Source organism: Tupaia chinensis, unplaced genomic scaffold (assembly GCF_000334495.1).
Source record: "Tupaia chinensis unplaced genomic scaffold, TupChi_1.0 Scaffold000586_1, whole genome shotgun sequence".
Taxonomy (NCBI): Eukaryota; Metazoa; Chordata; class Mammalia; order Scandentia; family Tupaiidae; genus Tupaia; species Tupaia belangeri.
In genome coordinates, this window is record NW_006160102.1 from 276,333 (window position 1) to 299,589 (window position 23,257).

Sequence of the window (23,257 nt, forward strand, 5' to 3'; positions counted from 1 at the left end):
TCTGTGTGTGTGTGTGTGTGTGTGTGTGTGTGTGTGTGTGTGTGTGTCTGGTCAAATTAAAAATAAAATGACTGAATAAATAAAATTAAATAATTCTTTTTTAAAAAAGAAAGTACTATCACAGTAATCTAAGTGAAACATGATGTTGGCTTGGAACTAGCTAGTGATAGAAATAAATACGGTAGGAGGTAGTTGGCTTACGGATACAGAATCAAAAGAACTATCTAATGGATTGGTTTTGGAGTATGTGAGAAAGAGGTGATATAATTTCTGTAATAGTTATGTGTGTTTATTTTTATCTGAATATATTAAGAACAATATAAGGTCTTAAATTATGTCAAATTGTTACTTAGTATCTTTGTGAAGTATAAGTAAGTAACAGAGTCTCTTATAACATGCTGGTTAAGGAAATTGGATTTCACATAGGTGATTGTACAGTTTGAGTCCCAGACTCAGTTGATTGAAAAACACATCAGGCATGTCCCAAATGCCAAAAGTGTAGAGGAGAAGTTGAGAAGACTTTGCAGTATGGTTATGCCCTTTAGGGGGTGATTTCTAAGTTTCCCTCTCTCTCTTGCAAGCACATGTGCCTTTTGGAAATTTTTTTAAGTAAACATTTGAATGATAAGCCTAAATTTGGAAAAGAGCTTAGGGTAGAACATATAAATTCAAGAGTAGTAAACATGTAAATGGTATTTAAGACTGTAAGACTGAATAATATCAGAGTTTAAATAGAAGAAAAACTTGGATTAAGGGCTGAGTACTGAGCTATTCTAATATCAAGGACCAGGGAAGAAAACAAAGAAGAAAACTGAGAAGGAGAAAACCAATGGGTAGGAGAGAAAAAAACAGAGTTTGGTGTCCTGAAATATGAACTATTTAAAGAGTAGTAAGCAATCAACAATATCAAATGTTACAGATAGATCAAGAAGATTAAGAACTGAGAATTGAGCACTGAATTTAGTAATGAAGTGATGAATTCGAAAGAGTAGTTTCTATGGGATGATTAGTGTGGCCTTCAGAGAGAAACAGGAAAAGTGGAATTGAATACAATAAATATATTCAACTATGTCAATACATTTAATTGTCAAGGGAAAGGGAATGCAAACAAACGTATTTATGGGTGGTGAAGTCAGTAGACTCAGAGGAGGAAGAGAAACATGCTGGTAAACAGGGTAGCATTTAGGGCTAGAAGATGACATATTGATTATGTCACTGGACTCACACACAGTTGACCACGGTTCAAGTCTCATACCCGGTGGCCTGAAAATCACATTAAGCATGTGTACAAGCAAGCCCAAGATTATGAGAAAATAGAGGAGAAGGGATTGCTGCATGGCAATTCCCCCTGGATGGTGATTTCAAACTTTCCCTATCATTGTCTCTCTCTCCCTCTCTCTCTCTCTCTCTCTCTCTTTCAACTCTTTCCGGTGAGTGTATATGCCCTAAAGCAAAAAGCTCTTTAAAAAAATAGGAGGCTATGGTAAAATAAAGGTAAGTTTCAATCATCAAAGGTCACACACACACACACACACACACACACACACACACACGGTTAAATGTATTCATTGTAATAAAATGGGTTACTGAGATTTCATAAGGAATTTTTTTCCTTCTTTACTGCAATTATGGAGTTTTAATACACATGTTCTCAAAATAATTTAGGAATAATATTACAGCATGGAATAAACTACTTGATTTTCAGATCATTTTTTTGTACACTTTATTTCATTGATTTCTCTCCTATCCCAGCAAATGAATCATCCATTCTGAGACAAAGGGATGAACAATCACACAACAGTGACCGAATTCATTCTCCTAGGATTCAGGAATCATCCAGAACTTCAGTGTCTTCTTTTTGTGGTGTTTTCAGTCATCTATATGATCACCGTTTTTGGAAATCTCGGTATGATCCTGTTAATCAAGATTGACTCTCACCTCCACACACCGATGTACTTTTTCCTTAGCAACTTATCCCTTGTCGACTTCTGTTATTCTTCAGTCATTGTGCCTAAAATGTTGGTAAATTTCTGGGCAAAAAACCCAGTTATTTCATTTAATGAATGTGCCACTCAATTCTTCTTCTTTGGGTCCTTCGCTGGCATTGAGGGCTTCCTGTTGGCTGTGATGGCGTATGGCCGTTATGTAGCCATTTGTAAGCCCCTTCTTTACACTGTCATGATGTCCCCCCATCTCAATGTCCTCCTGGTGTTGGCTACGTACCTCGCAGGCTTTATTAATGCTGCCATTCACACGGGCTTCACCTTCCGGCTGTCCTTCTGCCACTCGAACGTCATCAATCACTTTTTCTGTGACACCCCACCCCTCCTGAAACTATCCTGTTCTGACACACATATCAATGAGATTGTTATTTTTGCTTTTGCCAGTTTCAATGAACTCAGTTGTCTCCTCATGATTCTCATTTCCTACTTCTACATTCTCCTTGCCATCTTGAAGATCCATTCTGCAGAAGGAAGACACAAAGCCTTTTCTACCTGTGCTTCCCACTTGTTGGCAGTCACCATATTTTTTGGGACAATCTTGTTCATGTATTTGCGCCCCAGCTCCAGCTACTCAATGGACCAGGACAAAGTGGTGTCTGTGTTTTACACTGTGGTCATTCCCATGTTGAATCCTCTCATCTATAGTCTGAGAAACAAGGAGGTCAAAGCTTCCATACACAAAATTTGTAAATTGTAAGTTTGTAAAATGTTCTTGTTTTCCTTCTGCATTTAGAATCACCAGACATGGAATTTCAGGACTCTAAGGGAAAATAGAAATGACAAAATCTGCTTGTATTCATCTTGGTTGCTTTTCATTCTGTTATGAGGTTTTTACTGAGAGTGGAGTTGGGCCATATGTTCTAAACATCTTGGATAATACCATGGCCCTTTATAAAATGTACATATTCCATAAAACCTAAAAGCTAAAAAAGTAACTAAATACCACATTTTGACACCTTGATCATCAGTATAAGTTCTAATATAGAAATAACTGAGACAGAGAAAGACTGAGTGACAAAAGGGTTGGTTGCATCTTCTACTGGGCTTTAGGGCTTCTTGATTGAATGGTAGTTGAATTTCTAGGAGAGAAGTAATGTGGAGTATTCTGAGCCAGAAGATGTCTAGGTTGGACTCAGACACTATGTCTCCCCTCCAGACAACCAGAGAGAAACATCATAACTTAGTTCTTGGAGAAGTACTCAAGTCAGATACTTTTAATCGGAGCATGAAATCTAGAATCCTGAGGGAATAATGGAAGCAAACTACAGGTTTAAAAATAGTAGGCTAAAACACAGAGCAAGAACCTCCAGAGTTATGGAGTGGAAGTTTCTGGGCTTAAGAACGAGGTATTATGTATAATTATTGAATATAACATGTTCAGATTATTTATCTTTGCATAGTTAAGCAGTTTATCCTTGAAGAACTAGGGCAAGATGAACATCTTTTCCTAATTTCTTGGCAAATAACCATACATATCTATTTTACTGGTAGCTGCAGCTTGAGTTAAGTAAGCTCAAAACTTTCAGTTTATCTGCGTGGTAATTTTAGCTGACATATTTTTCCCAGCAAAACTGAATTTGCTTTACAGTTAGTAACTATGTAAGTGTGAACAATAAGTGTTCAACTGATTGGGATGGGATAAAATATACTTTGTATGATCCTAATACATATCATTCATCAGAAGACTTATTGTCATCCAAATGGAAATCATTTTAAAAAGCTGAAGGAATAATTTTGCTTTCCTTTGCACTGTATGGTTTTTGATGAGGAATTGAACTTAAATCTTACAATATTATCCTCCTTTATTTTACTTTTTAGAACTTGCATATTAAAAACACATAATTTTCTTATGTAGCCAGTGGTTTGACTCACGAACTCTCATCATTCTTTTTCTGGATCTTCACGTTTCAAGACATAGCACAAAAAATGATCTCCTTTATGATTTCCCTGACTCTCCTTTTTCCTTTCCAAAGAAGATGGTCACATATGTCCATTTCTGTGATTCAGCAGATACTATAACTCTAATCAGCTCTCAGTCATAGAAACAATGAAAACTATCCAGTATAATGTTTCCTAACACAGTCTCATAACTCTGTAATAAAAGAAGCCTGTTTATGTGCACCTTTATATATCCGTTCTTTCCTAGTTTTACAATTCAGAAGTAATAATTGTGAAGCTAGTTAACAGCATAGTAGTAACATATGGTTCTATTCAAGGCAATATCACATGGGGAAATTCCTGGTTCAAGTTCAGAGACTTTATGAGCACACTGTGCACCTGCTAGCCCATGATTGGGACTGAGTGAAGATCAGGGATAGATTGTGATATCAGGATCCTGTTTGGGATATTGTCAAGGGGAAAATAGGTGGGCAAAATTAAAAAAAAAAAAAAAGAAAGAGAATAATTCCAACTGAAGGCAGAAAAAATGTCGCTAGCATCTGGGGCCGAAAGTATTCAAAATCTCAATTTTAATTTATTGATTTATGTTTAAAGAACTATGTATTTAATTTTTTAAACAATTATTATTATTTTTGTAAAATTTTCTATAGGGCATGTGCACTCACCAAAGAGAGAGAGAGAGAGAGAGAGAGAGAGAGAGAGAGAGAAAGCCACCAGGTCTGGGACTCGAACTGTGGCTAGTCATGTGGGAGGCAAGCACTTTAACCACCATGCCACCCATTGGCCCCCAGTAACCTCAATTTTTAAAAAGACAATGTTAAAAATGGAAAGTTCTTATATGTGGTTCCATTATCTGTCAGAAAGTGTTTTATTCTTTTTAAAGCCAATTTTCCTGTCGTGTCTGAAACCAGACAGTTGAATAAACCAATCATACTTCAATATCTTCTATTTTATTTTACATAAGGTAAATGTGAATCTGACCTGTGATGATAGAAGATTCCATACTTTCTATGAAGGGACAGAAAGTTAATTCAAACTAACATAGACCTGGAATTTGTTTTCTTGTTTTTTTTTTTTTTTAATTTTTTAAATATTTTTAACCATAGGACGCGTGGGCTTGCCAAAAAGACAGAGAAACAGAAGAAAGCGAGAAATCACCCTCCCAGGGGGGATGACCACACCACAATCCCTTCTCCTCCATTCTCCTCTCAGAATCTTGTGCACGCATGCACACGTGCCTGGCGTGAGTTTTAAGCCACCGGGTCCAGGACGCGAACCGCCATTGACTATGTTGGAGTCCAACAACTTAGCCATTACACTAACTGCTGGTCCTTAGACCTGGAATTTGGACTAATCCTCAGTGTTCCCTGTCTCTCTCTCTTTCTCTCTCTATTTCTCATTTCCTGTCTTGCAAAATAGATGAACTAATTTACTTTCTCAGGATTTTCACATGATGTTTGGAACTTTACCTGTTTTCAGCGTGAATGCAATACAAGCAAGACTGCTTCTTTTTAGAAAATATTGCTAATGCAGGGGACCAGCAGTTAGCGTAATGGCTGTGTCACTGGACTCCCATGTAGTTGACCATGGTTTGAGTTCCAGACCCGGTGGCTTAAAACTCATGCTGGGCATTTGTGTGTGCATGCCCAAGATCCCAAGGAGAGAATGGAAGAGATGGGATTGCGGCATGGCCATCCCCCCTGGGGGGTGATTTCTCACTTTCTGTCTCTCTGTCTCTGTCTGTCTGGCTGGCTAGCGCATGCGCCCTATGGCAAAAACCACTCAAAAAAAAAAATACTGCTATTGTCAAAACTGGCTCAAATACCACATGCATGTAAAATATCTGTGTCTGTGTGTTTATATTAGGGTAAAAATTACACCAGGAGCTCTTGCTGTGTAGCTAGCTACTACCATTTACTCTACATTTATTCAGTAAAATGACATGCCTTCCTTACTCACTATTTTAAATTAACAAACTCTTAGGCTAGTCAGTGATTCTCACTTTCCCTTCTCACTACTTCTCTTTCTCCAGCAAGCCCATGTGCTCTATGGCAAAAGCCTAGGGGGGAAAAAAAAACTCAGAAAATTCAAAAAGATATTAAAATTACTATTACCTTTATTAGTTAATAAATTAAATGTTTTCCCATGTGATGCTATTTGTGGTGGGCCTCTTTTTTAATGAACATTTGCAAAGTGGCTATTCCACTGCACAGAATTCTGCAACAGAAAAAGACATGACCAATATATTTTGCGCCATGGGTACAAAGCTACCTAAAAGTGATTGATTTGAATTGTTTTTCACATAATGACCTGATCAGCATTCTCCCAACTAATAGTATAGCAATCATTCCCTTTTTTTATTTTGCTTAAATTTTTGCCATATGCCAGAGAGAAACAGAGAAAGATAGTGAGACAGAAAATAAAAAATCACCCTCCAGGGAGAATGGACATGTCTCTATCACTCCTCCTCCATTCTCCTCCTGGGACTTTGAAAATGTACCCTGTGTGATTCTCAAGCTACTAGGTCTGGAGTTCAAACCTGGTTCAGTCATGTGGGGGCCCAGCACCTTAACCACTACACCACCTACTGGCCCCTAACAGTCATTACTTTTCATTTTACTAAACCTGATTGCTGTGCGTATCTAATATTTTAAAATTCAAAATCAAAAGCCAGGAGTTTCTCAGTATGTAAAAATTACACGTAACTTTTTGTATTAAATTAGCAGTTAGGCCATCATTCTATAGTAGAAGACCAGAAAAAAAATCAAGTCAGAGGCATCACAGAGACCTGAATTTTAGGCTAAACCTTAATAGTGCAGCTCCTGTTTGTTTGTTTGTTTTCCTATGTTTGATGACTTCATGAGTTTTCTCCTTTCTGCTTCTGTCATACCACCTGAATAAAAAATATACTGCTTTGCTTATTACACTGATCATTCAGTATACTTAATACTCAGACTTTGCAATTTGTATGTAATTTATGTGACACATAGGATTTAGATAAGTAAGTTTCTTGTCAGCCAAGGTAAACTTTTTTTGTCTCCAACTGCATAGAGAAAGCCCATAAATATTTGCTTTGATGTCTTTACTACCTAAAATTCTTCATCTAAAATATATATTCCCTGCTTTTTTCCTTTTCCTTATAATTTTATTTTATTTCAGCTCATTTAATTTACTTTAAGCTGACTTTATACTAAAGAGAAAATAGATAAACCGGCTAGTTTATGGATATCCTAATTGAGTCAGTTGTTAAAAATGAAAACAAAAAATTCTAGGCAAAATAATGGTTTTTAGAAAGGTCTTAGCTTTTAGTATTAAATTAAAACTCTGTTCTGTAATAATATAAGATAGAGGAGTCCCGAAGATTGTGTCTCTTTTTCTTTTCCTTCCTTTCTTCCTTCCTTTTATCATCATCTCAAGATTAAAAATCTAATAAATAGGGACAAGCAGATAGCATAATGGGTACTTCACTGGACTCCTGTGTAGTCCACTGAGGTTTGAGTCCTGGACTCAGCAGCTTAAAACTCCCACTGGGTATATGTGCATGCATGCCCAAGATCCTGAGAGGAGAATGGAGAAGAAATGATTATAACATGACCACCCCTCTGGGGGGTGATTTCTCGCTTTCTGTCTCTCTGGCAAACAAACTCACCCTATACCAAAAAATGTTAAAAAAAAAAAAAAAAAACCTAATCATTTAATCTGCTTGACTGAGAAAAGGTAAAATATACCTTTAAATTAAATGTATGCAAGCATATTTAATTACACAAATTAGAAATTTTAATAAAGTTTGACAACTGTAGGTGTACAGCCATGCATTCAATTCTGGATTGCAAGATTACGGTGTGGCAGGGGAGTAATGCTTCCACATTAGCGTAACCAAGAGTGCCACAAAGATCTCTGCTCTTAGCAAGTACTTTAGTCTATTCAGGCTCTTATTAAAAACACCATAAAGTGTGCAGCTCATAAACAAACACATTATTTACCACAGTTCCAGGGGCTCAGAGATCCTAGATCAATCTGATGGCATATTCAGTGACTCATGAGGACCTTTTCTCTGGTTCAGAGTTGATGCCTTCTAGCTAAATCTTCACTTGCAAGGGGCTAGAGATCTCTACAGGGCCTCTTTTTTTTTTTTTTTTGAGATGTTTTCGCTATAGGGCGCGTGCACTCGCCAGACAGAGAGAGACATAGAGACAGAAAGCGAGAAATCACTCCCCAGAGGGGATGGTCACACCGCAATCCCTTCTCCTCTATTCTCCTCTCAGGATCTTGGGCACGCACACATACGTGCCCGGCGTGAGTTTTTAAGCCACCGGGTCCAGGACGCGAACCGCGGTCGACTACATTGGAGTCCAGTGACATAGCCATTACGCTAACTGCTGGTTCCCTACGCGGCCTCTTTTGTAAGGACACTGAACCCAATTTAGAAGTTCTGCTCTCATGACCTAATCACCTTCCAAAGTTTCTATCTCTAACACACTCATATTTAGGGTTAGGTTTCCTCGTAACAATTTTAAGTGAACAAAAGCATTCAAACTAGGACCAACTCAAACTGGAACCAACAGATGGCATAATGGCTACACAGCTAAACTTCCATGTAGTAGACCGTGATTTGAGTCCTAGACCCAGTAGATTAAAATGCATGCTGAGTGTGTGTGCATGCATGCCTAAAATCCCAAGAGGAGAATAGAGGAGAAGGGAGGTAATTTCTCACTTTATGTCTGTCTCTAAAACCAACCAACCAACAAACAAACAAAACACATTCAAACCATAGCACCAAGACTAGAGATTTTTCTTGTAGAATTGCTCTGGGTCTTTGGTTAATTTCTAAGTCTGAAAAAGTTGACTTTTCACAAATTCTGTTTGTGTTCTTATTATTTTTCTGGAGTTTTCTTGGAATGTCATTGCTCTTCCATTCAGGAAGCTAATTTTCTCTCTACATAATGTGCTTTGGATTGATTGGAGTTGCTATCAGCAGTTTGTTTACTTTTACTTCTAATATATAGCTATGTCACAATTTCATTAACCTATGTACCTGCTAACAAAGACTTGCACCTCCATGTGGATGTATTGTTTTCTAGTGAATAAATACTTGACAGAATTACTATGTTATAGATTTACAGGGAACTGTAACTTTATAAGACATTTTATAAGAAACTGCTAGTTTTCCAACATGGTAGAATTGATTTATACTTCATCAGGTAATGTATTATGAGATTTTCTGTTGCTCTATGTTATGATTGTTGATCTTTTTATTTTCAGTTTTAAAAAATTCATACCATATAAGCAGGTATGAAATATTGAATAGGTCTAATATAAAGAAATACAGACACTAGTTAGAACAGTAAGGGCAAATTCTAATTAAAAATATGCTATTGCAATAAAGAAAAGACTATAGTGTGAACTGAATTCAACTTCAATTTTTATAGAAATTACTGGACATTTTAAGGAAAGAATGAGGGACTAGGGAAGAGATGGACAGGGCTCAATGAAGTCAGGAAAGTGAAAAATGGTAAGTGCAAAGGAGAGGTTGGCCCATGTGAAACCCATGTGGGTATACTAACTAGCATTTATAGAAGTTAGAGTCCAGCCATTCTACAAAGATTGAGAACAGACGCCCTATCTTTAGGTTTTACTTGGAACAAATAGTAAATTCTTTTAGTAGCCTTCATTTTTCTTAGGAAGATACTTTAAGGGGAGTAGGCCATCCCAGGGATGTGCCCTTGAGCTGTTAGGAGTATCTATTCATAGGTTAAGGGTGAAGTCCAGTCCATGCAGGATTTAGAGGAATCTGGCTAGAGTTTGGTCAAGGAAAGAATCTTTGTTATATCATGTAGAATGCCATTGTGAATTTCCTTGACCATTATAGATGTCAAAACTCTATTCACATGTTTATTTGTAAGTCATGATTCTCTTGTCAAGTATTTGCTCATACTTTCAATATTTTAAAGAGGTACTGCTTATATTTTGACTAGTGAATTAAAGAGATTGCTCATTGCTCTATATTTTGAACACATTTTTTTCTCTGTATTACATAATGTGAATATTTTTCCCATTCTGCATCTCATCTTTTTAATACTCTAATAATGTTTGGAAGACTGCATGTTTTAAAATTTGATGACATAAAAATGTGTACTTTTATGATTAATATATATTTTTTAAACTTTCTAAAGATATTATTGCTGGTCCCAGCAGGTGGCGTGGTGACTAAGGCACTGGATTCCCACATGGTCGACCACAGTTCCAGTCCTGAACTCAGGGCGTAAAACATGACAGGTGGGAACCAGCAGTTAGTGTAATGGCAATATCTCTGGACTCCCATGTAGTTGACCGTGGTTCGCGTCCCGGACCCGGTGGCTTAAAACTCACACCAGTCACAGAATATAAAGATTTGAAAAATTCTCAGCTTGGCTAAATTATAAATATAAAATCCTATTTGGAAAAAACAAACAAACAAAAAAACAAAAAAACTAGCAAGCAAAAAACAAAAACACTAATTGTGTGACCAAGCAAAACTTTGATAGGAAGTTAGTATGGATAGCAGGAATCCAGTTACTATTTATCCAAAGGAAGAATAACCCCAAAGGCACTTAAAGATTATTGGTGCTGCTCTTCTCGTTACAGGTTCACAGTACCAGATCCTTCAGGGAAAAGCCATTTCCAAGGAAGGGCCCCATGTCCCCTTAAGTCTCTGCTTCTCACATTCTAGCACAGAGCTCTTTGGCCATCCCACCTGTTGTCCAGGTGGTACCAGATGTGGCAGCAGGCCCAGGTGCAGTGTAATCTACAAATGACAGCTCCTGTGGAAGGTACAGGTTATAAACCCTGGCAATATCCATGTGGCTCTAACCCTGTAGGTTTGCAGAGTGCACGAGTTGTGAGTTAGTGGCTACTCCCACACAGATTTCAGAGGATTACTTGGAGAACCTCAGGGCCCACACAAAGACCACCATGGAAAGACCCATTAGGGCAGTGCCCAGAAAAGTAATGGGGACAGAGCCACTGCAGAGAGCCCCTGCAAGGATAATGCCTAATGTAATCATGATGTCCCAAGACTATAGAGCCACCAATGTGCAACTCCAACCTGTGACAGTTGTCAATGAACTATGTCCAGTAAAGCCATGAGGATAGGGTCACTTGGAGCATGGGGGCCCAACCCCTACCCAAGTGCATCTAGTAGGTGGGAAATGAAGTCAAAGACAATGTTTTTATTTTTTTAGAGATTTATGCCTTAGGGCATGTTCGCTCACCAGGAAGAGAGAGAGACAAAGAAAGTGAGAGGGAAAGGGAGAAATCACCTCCCAGTGGGGAAGATCACACTTCAATCCGTTCTCCTCCAGTCTCTTCCTGGGATCTTGGGCATGCAAGCACATGCACACACACCTGGGTGATTTTCAAGCCACCAGATCCGCAGTTATAGTCCATCAACATAACTGCTCCGCCATCTGTTGGTCCCAAAGAAGAATATTGTTTTAAAGCCTCAAAATTTATTTTTGCCTTGTTGTGTTTTGGGATTACTTGGAATCTATAACTCCCTTTCTTTTGCTTATTTTGTCTTTTTTTTTCCAGTATAATTCATTTTATTATAGTGCAAAAAAATTTCCAAGTTTATTTCAAATTTCATAAGAATATTTTCTATCTAAAGTATTTTTCTAAAAAGTGTAAACTAAAAATATGTTCATTTAAAGCACCCTAAAATATGTTCATTTAAAAATGCTATTTTACCACTTACATGGTCAAACAATCTCAATTGACTATGGATAGCATAAAGAGAATGTAAAAGATAACACATTTCTAAAACATTATTTATTTGGCTCTGTTCAATTGTATGTTTCCTAATGTCTATTCCATAGGTCAGTCAAAATACAAATGCATGCAAATAAAATAGGCTATTGAAATAAAATAAAATTCAGGAGAATAAAAGTTAGAATTAACTTATGAGGTAAGTTTTATATATTCAAATATCAAAGTTGTAAGAAATGCCTCTTTACAGAGTCATTAAACTGCATATTTTCACTGAGCCATTATTTCAAGAGCCCCAAATCAAGTTAAAATCCCATGCTTCCTAGAATATTAAACACCATGCAGCATACATTTAAAGGCAGAATTGTCTTTTGTTTTTCTTTCTACCCAATTAAAAATAAGCTCACTAAAACCATTTTAAGTTATGCCTTTAACTTGAAATAAGTTAATTCCAACAGAAATGTAAATATTTGCAGCTATCTGAAACCATCTATTCCCAAAAGAATGGAGGGGGCCAAATAAATGTTTAAAGAAAACATTGCCTAGAGTGAATGCACATGAGCACCAAGAAGCTGAGCTTCCCAGAACTAATGCAAGACAGCCTCGTAACTAAATCCACACATTGCCTTTCTGGGGATGAAAAGGTGCTCACAGAGCTTTCTATACCACCGAGAATTCCCAGACCATGTCAAAGTGGACCATCAAACTGAAACACTGTATTTCCCAGTGGTCAGTCAGTTGGGCTCTGCAGCTGAGAGCTGTTTATCTCACCGCAGCTGCAGACCATTCTGAATCTCAGCCTTCACCATGCTTACGCTGCAGGAGGCTGGAGGGAAGCCCTTCAGAGCCTGAGGAAATGGAGTGGTAAATTCCCATTTTCTGTCACCTGTCAAATTTCTATAATTCATCCTAAAATAAAATTAAATGTGCCTTTTGCAGTTCAGCATATAAGTCAGCAGCCACCTGAGAACTTGCACTGTGTTTGTGAAGCAGAGTCCAAAATATGGGATTGTGGTAAGCCCACCTACCTATTTTGATGTAGTTTTCCCAGTCTGCTGCACATTTGCTTTTTTGTCCCTTTTTCAATAGAAATGCCAATGCTATGCTTGTCCTGTCATTGTATTTTGAAGCCTTATAACTTGCTTGATTTTACAGGCTTACTGCTTCAGAGAAAATTTGCCTCAGGAAGAGTCACACATTAAATATCACCCATATATGATTTAGATAATATTTATGGGAGCAGAGTTAATATTTTAAAGTTCATATTGAAATGAATAAAGAATTTTGAGGCTATGGTGATGAAATGAATGCCTTTTGTATGTGAGAAGGGCATGGATTTGGAGGGGGGCAGGGGAAAAATATTACAGTTTGAATATTTTCATCCTTTGCAAAATTTATGTTGAAACTTAATCCCCAACACAAGATAATTAAGAGGTGGGGCTTGAAGGAAGTAATTAGGTGTGAGAGTTTTGCCTACATAAATGAGATTAGCAACTTTATAAAAGGGTTGGAGGGGGACCAGCAGTTGGCATAATGGCTGTGTTGCTGGACCCCCCATGTTAGTAGACCACGGTTCAAGTCCCAGACCTGGTGACTTAAACTCACGCCGGGTACGTGTGTGTGGCAAAGATCCTGATAGGAGAATAGAGAGAAGGGATTGCAGTGTGACCATCCCCCCGGGGATTGATTTCTCACTTTCTGTCTCTCTGTCTCTCTCTGTCTTTCTGGAGAGCGCACATACCCTATAGCTAAAACCTCTCAAAAAAAAAAAAAAAAAGAGTTGGAGGAAGGGAGGTAGGTCTTTTTTCCCTTCTGCCTTCAACCATGAGAGAACACAGCATTCCAGGTGCCATCCTTGAAACAGAGACTAGACCTTCATCAGGTACTGAGCCTGCTATAATCTTATTTTAGACCTTCTACTCTCCAGTACTACGAAAAATAAATTTATATTCTTCATAAGTTGCTCTTTCTCAGATATTTTATTGTATCAGCACTAGTAGACTAAGACACCTGCTATAACATTTCGACAAAAATAACCAGTTCAATAAGCATGAAAACACAAGTAAAAATCTTACAGGAGGGAAGAAAATGGATCCAATTATCTAATCATAGTGACATTCACATAGCCAGTTATTTGGCAACAGTAGCAGGTATATATCTTCTGGTACCACAATTGAAGCAAAATGAATTAATTAGCAATGAATTTCTTCAAGAAAAATTCATACAGAGCCTTCTGAAGCCTTTCTAGGAAAAAAGAAAACAAGAATGAATAAAACTCTTTGAGTTAGTATCTTACACTGAGTCAGAGTCTGTGTCTTCTAATCATATTCATTGCTACATAAATGCACCAACATGGGGCCGGCAGGTAGTGTGGTGGTTAAGGGCTCTGGACTCCCATATGGTCGACTGTGGTTCATGTTTTGGACCTGGTGGCTTGCATTCTCACTTTGTCTCTCTCTCTGTCTCTGTCCCTCTCTGGTCAAATTAAAATAAACAAACAAATAAGTAATGTTAAATAAAAGAATTATTTAAAAAATAAAAGCAACAACATTTCCTTTTTAGTGTGGAGTTTTGATCATGTGATGCCATACTAAAAAGAATCAATACTTTACCCTTTCTGGTCTAAAACAGCTAAGTAACTATTTTTTAATATTCATTTTGGTACTATTAAGCTAGCATTATTTCTGGTTCAAAAAGCTTTTTTGAGGATCAGCAATTGGCATAATGGCTATGTCACTGGACTCTCATGTAGTCAGCCACGGTTTGAGTCCCAGACCTGGTGGCTTAAACTCACACCAGGCTCATGAGCGTGTGTGCCCAAGATCCTGAGAGGAGAATGGAAGAGAAGGGATTGTGGTATGGTCATCCCTCTGGGGGGTGATTTCTCACTTTCTGTCTCTCTCTGTCTTTCTGGTGAGCGCACGTGCCCTAAAGCAAAACCTCTCCAAGCAAAACAAAATAAAGGCTTTTTTATAATTCTTAAAGTTCATTACAATGTAATAATGTAGTATATTAATATATATTGTAAAATAGAATAAGTAAATAAATAAATATTTCAGACAATTTTAATGTAGTCTGAAATCTGTCCCCTACTTTGTAAAGAAAGGGGAGGTTCATATGAAATGATCAGGAAATTTAGAATACCTGTTTTACAATTTTTAAAGAACTTTCATTCCATGGAATTACTTAGACTGTTATTTAAAAAGAAGTACTGTTTTAATTTGTCTAAAAAATCAAGATAAAACAGAGAAATTGGGGTGAATATTTTTCACCTCAATTTGAGGAAAAAATAAATGAGAAATGTTCAAATTTTATGATGTAAACATCTTTGCATTGAAATAAGCTTTATCCCATGAACTGATTTTCCACAGCATAACTCATCATTTAGAAATCTATCTAATAAAATCGAGTGTGGGAAGAGGATGGGTGAAGAAGGACGTTGGGTCTGAGGAAGGATGTTAAGGAGAAAAATAGAAAGGCAAGACAATTATGGGACAAAGAAATGGGTTATTGTCTGTTGAAGATAACTTTATACTATTGTCAACTGTACTGGTGAGACATGTACACATGTTGGGGTATTCACTTTGCAAGCTAAATAACATATTGAATGTATAAAAGAAATTGAAATAAAATAATAATGATAAACAAAACAAAACAAAATATAATAAAATTAGAGCCAGCAAATGAAATAGTGATATTGGACTCCCACATGGTTGACTGCATTTTGAGTTCCAGACTTGATGTCTTGAAACTCATGCTGGGTGTGTCTGCATGCATGCCCAATATCCCAGGGGTAGAATGGAGGAGAAAGGACTGTGGTATGGCCATCCACCATGGGGTGATTTCTCACTTTCCCTTCACTTTCTCTCTCTAGCATGAGCACATGCCCTAAACAAAAAAAATCTCTTAAAAAAAGAGAGAGAGAGAGAGAGACAGAGAGCGAGAGAAAGAAAAATCAAATGAAATCTAATAAAATTAGTGCACGCCTTCTGTCTTGGCAGGCTACACTTGATTCATTTGATTGTACTGACCTATAGAACTATCTGTGCACTGGAAGATGTAGACTAATAAAAGTATTTCTAGATTCTTTATCAAATGACAGCCAATGTTAATTTTTTTATTATTATTATTCTAGGTCCTCCTGGTGTCCTGGTGGTTATCTGAGCTGGATCTCACATGACAGACTTTTCAGTTCAAGTCCTGGACCTAGCAGCCTGAAAAACTTTTCAGACTTATGTGTACATGCCCAAAATCCCAAAAGGAGATAGAAAAAAGAGAAGGGATTGTGATGTGACCATTTTTAATGGTGGGTACTTCCTCACTTCTTCCTACTCCCTGTCTTGCTCTAGCTAGTACAAGAACCCTTTAGGATATACATGTGCATATATGTGTGTGTATATTTATACATATGTGTGTATACATATATATGTGTGTGTATATAGATATGGTATATATTGTATTTTCAAACTTCGTCTCACATCACCAATTCTACTAATCATCAGTTTTATAAATTAATGGTTCTCAGACTTGTCTTGGATTCTAAGTAGGTTGATAGCATTTACTTGATAAGGCAAATAAGGTCCAGCAAAAATCATAATGTCCATCCTGCAGAGCACCTTCAGCTCTTATATGTATGTCTTTCTTTAATTGATTATGTCACTTTTTTTTTCAAACACTCTCAAGTCTTCCCTTTCTTCAAATTTGTCAGCTATCACCTTCCAACCCCTCGCTTTCATTAGATGACCTTACCTCAGTGTTTATAGAGAAAAACTAAAGACTTCTGATGGAAATTCCTTTGTCTTTACTGTATTAAAAACACAAAACTTACCTTCTTATATTTCCCTTTCTTTATTATTGAAAGTGATGGCTTAATTCCCTGTTTGGGTTATAGCTATTCTGCACACCTACCCTAAGCCAAGTACACAAAGGTTAGATATGGCTCCTGGCCTCAAAGGAGAATCTAGCTCTTCAATGAATCGAATTAAGGTTATTTCCTTGAGGAATATAGAATAGTTTAATTGGCACCTTAGAACTATTTTTGCAATACTCTATGGAACATAATTAGGAGATACATTATAAATGGTCCCACCTTGTTTTTACCAGACATGATGAGTCCACATTTACAGGTAAGGGATTTTCTGTATTTGATCACTAAACGTACGTATTGTATTTTTGTGTGATTACTATTTAAATAATATATGGAAAAACATTTTTATTGATTGCACCTGACTTTTACTTTTCTGTTTCTTTATTTCATGACAGGGAAAGAATGCACGTGTGTGTGCACATGTATGTGTGTGTGTGTGATAGACAGCTAGAGAGAGAAAGACCCTTAGTGTCTCACCTTGCTGTGGTTCCTTCATTGGTGTACATATGAAACTGCCATTTTTAGGTCTACTGCTGATCCTAGCTCTGGTCAGTCACATGACTCCAGCTTTGCAGCTTGACCTGCATCTGATTTTTCTATTCATATGTTAGCACTTCATTGAATCTTTAAAAATAAATATTATTACATACAACCTCTTTGGATATACATATAAGAGGACCAAATAAATAATGTAATTTTTTTTTATTATGAAGAGGATTTTGCTATAAGGCATGTGCGCTCACCAGAAAGACAGAGAGAAAGACAGAGACAGAGAGCAAGAAATCAACTCCCACAGGGGATGATAACGGCCAAATCCCTTCTCCTCCATTCTCCTCTTGGATCTTGGGCATGCACGCACACACACCCAGTGTGAGTTTAAGCCACTGGGTCCAGGATTTGAACAGCAGTCAACTACAAGGGAGTCCAGTGACATAGCCATTATGCCAACTGCTATTGCCTAAACAATGCAGTTTTAAGAAGTAATTTTAATAGTCAAACTTTTCCAAATAATCAAAGAAGTGAATTGGGCTGGAAGCTGAGGGAATATTTAAATATGATCCATTCATCCCTAAACAAATATTTTTTATGAGAGAAAATGGAACCAAAAAAAAAAATCCACAGTCTTGGAGCTGGCAGGTGCTTGGTGGTTAAGGGGGCTGGACTGCCCCATGGCCGACTGTGGTTCGAGTATCAGACCTGGCAGATTGCTTTCTCTCTCTCTCTCTCTCTCTCTCTCTTTTTCTCTCTATCCCTTTCTGGTCAAATTGAAATAAATAAATGAATGAATAAATAAAGTTAAATAAAATAATTTTTAAAACTCCACGATCTTTCCCAGACTTACACAGCTTATTTACTGTTTAACTGCTACCTTCTCAGAAATATCTTCCATAGCCATCTAAGTACGTCCTGCCTTGATGGTTCTTCATAGTACAGTGTGTTACTTTGTGTGTTCAAAATCTGTTTTTCTACCATACAATGTATACTCCATGAGAGTGAAAGTTATTTTTTATGTTGCCACTACATAAACTAGCATAAAAAAATTCAGGCTTTGTGACATATATGAATAACTGAGTGGATGAATTTACAGAGAACAATTCTTGTTCTGTATCTTTTTAAGACTTACATTAAGAGAAAAATTTCTCTGAATGAAGTCCACTGAATGAATCTAAACCAGACAACTACCAGTTTTACATGAAAATTCTATAATGAATATTCATCTTCTCTTTTAAGTGTAAAATAATGGGATATGACAGTTACAGAGACCCTATCCATTTTGAATGATGAAAATGACCTGCTCATATTCATTTTAAAATTCACCGTTGCTTTCTTTATTTCCACAAAGTTTGAAAAGGTGCAAAATGTGGCGATTCCTAAACAGATAGAAAAAAATGTGTAAGAATATGTAAACATATGAGTGTATATTTATATATAAGCATGCCAGTGGGAGAAAGAAAGAAAAGTTGGAGAGAGGCAAAGTATGCATGTGTGTCAGGACATGTGTAAGATATGAAAAGAAAGACAAGGAACACGGAGGTATAGGGAAACAATGTACTGGAGAGGTCCTGCTGATTGTTGAAAGAGAAGAAGAAATGTCAGACAGAAAAATAAATGATTAATGATAAAAGAAAATAGACATACAACATGGATCACAAATTCTTACATCTTTGTTCCTTACAGTTTCCAACAGATCAGAAAATGTCCTCCCAGAACCTCACTGTAGTGACAGAGTTCATTCTCTTGGGACTCACAGAGGACCCAGCACTAGAGAAGATCCTGTTTGCGGTGTTCCTGGTGATCTACCTCATCACACTGGCAGGGAATCTGTGCATGATTGTGCTGATCAGAACTAACTCCCACCTCCAAACTCCCATGTATTTCTTCCTCGGACACCTCTCCTTCGTAGACATTTGCTATTCTTCCAATATTACTCCAAATATGCTCTGCAGTTTCCTCTCGGGCCAGAAGACCATCTCCTATGCGTATATGCCAAGAAACAAGATAATATGGATGAGATAGACAAATCCCTGGACATATATAATCTACCAAGATTGAGCCATGAGGATATAGAAAGTCTGAAAGTCTTGGATCGCTACGTGGCCATCTGTAGCCCTTTACATTACAGCTCCAGGATGTCCAAGAACGTCTGTGTCTGTCTCGTCACTGTCCCTTACGTGTTTGGCTTCCTCAATGGACTCTCCCAGACACTGCTGACTTTTCACTTGTCCTTCTGTGGCTCCCTGGAAATCAACCATTTCTACTGTGCTGACCCTCCTCTCTTAATGCTGGCCTGCTCTGACACTTACATCAAAAAGATGGCAATGTTAATAGTAGCTGGATTTACTTTCTCAAGCTCTCTCTGCATCATTCTTCTCTCCTACTTTTTCATTTTTGCAGCCATCATGAGAATCCGTTCTGCTAAAGGAAGGCACAAAGCCTTCTCCACTTGTAGTTCCCATCTGACAATGGTCACCATATTTTATGGAACCCTCTTCTGCATGTACTTAAGGCCTCATTCAGAAAAATCTTTAGAAGAGTCCAAAGTATTTTCAGTTTTTTATACCTTTGTGAGCCCAATGTTGAACCCACTAATCTATAGTCTAAGGAACAAAGATGTGATTCATGCCATGCATCAAGTGATAAGGGGAAAAGTCTTTCACAAAAGTGCAGTTTAGGCACCTGGTCATTTGTACACACTAGGTGTCTGTGGGGACCTAGTCAACCCCTTAAAAGGATAAAACTACTACTACTCTATAGTTATATATTCTGTTAACTCATAGACTCTCAGTTCTCCAGTAATTTCTTCTCAAAATAAATATCTTTAGGGCAAAATGTTTTATTTAAAATCTTATATCATGCAAATATCATGTTAATATTTTTAAAAAATTACAGATAAAGTCTGAACATGAATCAGTTAATGTTCAATAATTTAATATAATAATTTAAGGTCTTTGCTCAATTAGAGGTAAATCCTATAATTAAGTTAATCTGATGGGCACACTGGAAACCCATTTCCTGTGAATAATGTGTTATAGAGAGCTAGACTGAAAATCAAATAGTGATTAGTTTTACACTTTTTTTTAATAGTTCAATAATTTGTAACTAAATGTCTGATATAGAATGAAGGCTGTGACACCTGAATAAATTATAGGGATTATGTTGCCAAAAAAATTAAACATAAGAATTACCCATTGTGTTATAGCAATCAAATGTATAAATAATAATAATAATAATGATAGGGTCTGGCAGGTGGCATGATGGTTAAGGGCACTGGATTCTCACTTGGCTGACCTGGACCTCGTGGCTTGCTTTCTTGCTTTCCTCTCTCTCTCTCTCACTCTGTCCATCTCTGGCCAAATTAAAATAAATAAAGCTAAATAAAATAATTCTTTAAAAAGAATGATATTAATAAAATAAAATAAATTTTAAATAACCACTTTTGTCCACACTTTAAAAAAGAAATTGTCCATAGTTTTTAATTTCTTTTTCTTTTCTTTTTTTTTTTTGAGTTTTTTTGCTATAGGGCATGTATGCTCACCAGAAAGACAGAGAGAGACAGAGAGACAGAAAGTGATAAATCACCCCCCAGAGAGGATGGCCACCCCACAATTCCTTCTCCTCCATTCTCCTCTTGGGATCTTGGGCATGCACACACATGCACCTGGCATGAGCTTAAGCCACTGGGTCAGGGACTCGAATCACAGTTGACTACGTGGATTCCAGCAACATAGCCATTACACCTACTGCTGGTCCCCATAGTTTTTAAATTCTAAAACATTTCCCAAAACTTATATCATGCAAATATTGAGAAAAAAAATTTGTCCACTTAAAAATACTAGCTAAGCTACTCAGTTTTGAAAATAAAATGTCAACATTTGATTATGTTTTTCCAGGGTAAGGATCCAATTTAACTATTGCATAATTTCATTTCAGGTATATTTTTCAGAGAAATAGCTATGACTTAGGGCTAGCTTATTAGGAGTAAATTTATATCTTTCAGTTGACTTCTGCACACCCGAGAATACCCAGAAACAAAAGTCAAAGAACTATATATGTATGTATCTTTCTGGATGGCCAATTAGACCAATAAGACCAATGTTTACTTTGGTTCAAAAATATGTCTGTGACTTACTAGTTTCTAGATTAGATTTTTTCAGTAGTAATAAAAACTTGTTATGATAAATTCAATTGATAAATGACTATGTAAAAAATACATAATTATCACTCTTAATGTATTATTAGTAAAGAAGATGGCTCCATACAAATCACATATGCATGATATGTATATGATATATGATATTTATGGTATAATATATATGATATATATACACACACACATACATAAGTCTAGTTAAATGGCCTTAAATATTTAGTACTTTAGTATTATTCACTTTGGGGACCAACAGATGGCGCGATGGTACGTTACTAGACTCCAATGTAATTGACCACAGTTTGAGTCCTGGACTTGGCACAATGCCACAATGATAAAATATCAGCTATTAATCCCCAGATATTAGCTATGTATGTATTCTCTTGTTAGGAATCTGCTGGATATTTCAAAATTGGAGGATTGTCCATGCCACATGGAAACTAAACAAACAGGAAATATTAACTAGGCTCAAGAGGGATCTGTGTTAAAAATTAACCCCAGAGTTTACTGCTCCAGCAGGGAAAGTGGGACAGCCTGTCTTAGAGAGATATTTGTTCTTTTCCTCCTCACTTACTAAAATTCATGCTGAATGTGTGAGCATGCATGCTCAAGATCCCAAGAGGAGACTAGAGGAGAAGGAATTACACCCCCAGGGGGTGATTTCTCATTTTCTGTCTCTCTCTCTGTCTCTATGGTGAGAGCACACACCCCATAGAATATAGAGACAGTGGTCAGGTGGGAGCAACAGGTGAACTGCCTTTCACTAGATCAGATCCATATAATAAAAATGAAAAGGTAGGAGATGAGGATGATGAGCAGGGAGCCTGTGAGGTTGATCCCTGCTGACTCCAACATGGCAGTTTGCTTTATGTAAGTGTCAGAACATGTCAACATCAGGAGAGGTGGGCAGCACAGTAGAAATGGTTAATAGTGTTGGGTCCACAAAAGGACAAACAAGAGGTCAATATTACCTGCATTGTAGCTACCATTGAACTCCAGATGTAGGGGAAAGTGAGCAGTCAAATGCAAACGAGTCTGAACATTTAGGGCTGTAATGTAGGGGATTGCAAACTGGCATGTACTGGTCATAGGTCATGGCACCCAGCATGTAATACTCAGTAAAGAGCAGAGTCATCAGAACAAAACACTGGTCCAGACACCCAGTGTAGGAAATGTTCTTCTACTCAGATAAGAAATTAACAAACATCTGAAGAAAGACATTAGTGGAATTAAAAATCTCATTGTGGTAGTTAGCAAGTGGTGTGGTGGTTAAGGTGCTGTAAACCATACGGCTGACTCTGAGGTTCAAGTCCCAGAACCAGTGACATGAAAAACATGTTGAATGTGTTTACAAGTGTGTTCTAAATCACAAACGGTAATAAAGGAGAGAGGATTGCAGTATGGCCATCCCCTCTGAGGGATTATTTCTCATTTTCCCTCTTTGTTGCTCTGTCTCTCTGGTGAGTAAAAGCTAAAACCCAATAGGTGGTTAAATAGGAAAAATAAAACACTACACACATACATGCCAAGTGGGTGAGGGAAAAAAATACATGGGTGTTTGTAAAATCAAGACAAAGGTCCTGGGCAGGGTGATGAGGTAAATGAGGAGTAACACCAGACAAAGGCTGGGCTGTAGCTCTGGCTGGCGTGTCAGAGTCCCAGCGGGATAAATTCAGTTGCCTCCATGTCATTATGTTTGAGAACTGTCTTCATCTTTGTATATATATATATATATATAATGTGCAAATTTAGAAGTGTTAAAACCAATGAACACTGAAACACGATGGGTTTGAAAAGAGTACAAAGAGTATTTCACACAAAGATGGAAGAGTTTTGATACATGTGTTGAAGTGATTTGTAGTGCTGATTAAAGAGGCAATACAAGAGATTTTAAATTCCATGCACTAAGTTACTGTGATGATGCTTTGTAAACCCCACCTGATCTCTGCTAACACATAGGATTTGACGAAGCTCTTTGGTGCCCCTAATGAGACTTTCAGAACCTCTGCTTCTCAAACACATATACCACCGTTTGATCAGGAAATGTGTTGAATGGATGATATCTGTAGATTGTTTCTACCTTTGCCAACAAAGGCA

At 37.2% G+C, this 23,257-nt stretch overlaps 2 protein-coding genes and 1 pseudogene across 2 annotated transcripts; 2 read left to right on the forward strand and 1 right to left on the reverse strand.

Annotated features, from left to right (window-relative positions):
* Nucleotides 1-1,779: 1,779 nt before the first annotated feature.
* LOC102475153 (olfactory receptor 1020) lies at nt 1,780-2,700 on the forward strand. Its single transcript, XM_006158379.2, has one exon. The coding sequence runs from the start codon at nt 1,783-1,785 to the stop codon at nt 2,698-2,700; it is 918 nt and encodes a 305-aa protein (XP_006158441.1). The 5' UTR covers nt 1,780-1,782.
* A 16,008-nt stretch (nt 2,701-18,708) lies between these two features.
* Nucleotides 18,709-19,685, forward strand: LOC102470066 (olfactory receptor 5M1-like). Its single transcript, XM_006158368.1, has 2 exons — nt 18,709-18,992; nt 19,061-19,685. The coding sequence occupies exons 1-2, from the start codon at nt 18,709-18,711 to the stop codon at nt 19,683-19,685; spliced, it is 909 nt and encodes a 302-aa protein (XP_006158430.1).
* A 280-nt stretch (nt 19,686-19,965) lies between these two features.
* LOC102475570 (olfactory receptor 1030-like) lies at nt 19,966-22,873 on the reverse strand (annotated as a pseudogene).
* Between the last annotated feature and the right edge of the window lie 384 nt (nt 22,874-23,257).

Coding starts and splice junctions, on each gene's coding strand:
- LOC102470066 (XM_006158368.1), top strand. CDS start 18,709: ATGTCCTCCCAGAACCTCACTGTAGTGACAGAGTTCATTCTCTTGGGA. Junction 18,993..19,060: donor CAGAAGACCATCTCCTATGC/GTATATGCCAAG, acceptor TAATCTACCAAG/ATTGAGCCATGAGGATATAG.
- LOC102475153 (XM_006158379.2), top strand. CDS start 1,783: ATGAACAATCACACAACAGTGACCGAATTCATTCTCCTAGGATTCAGG.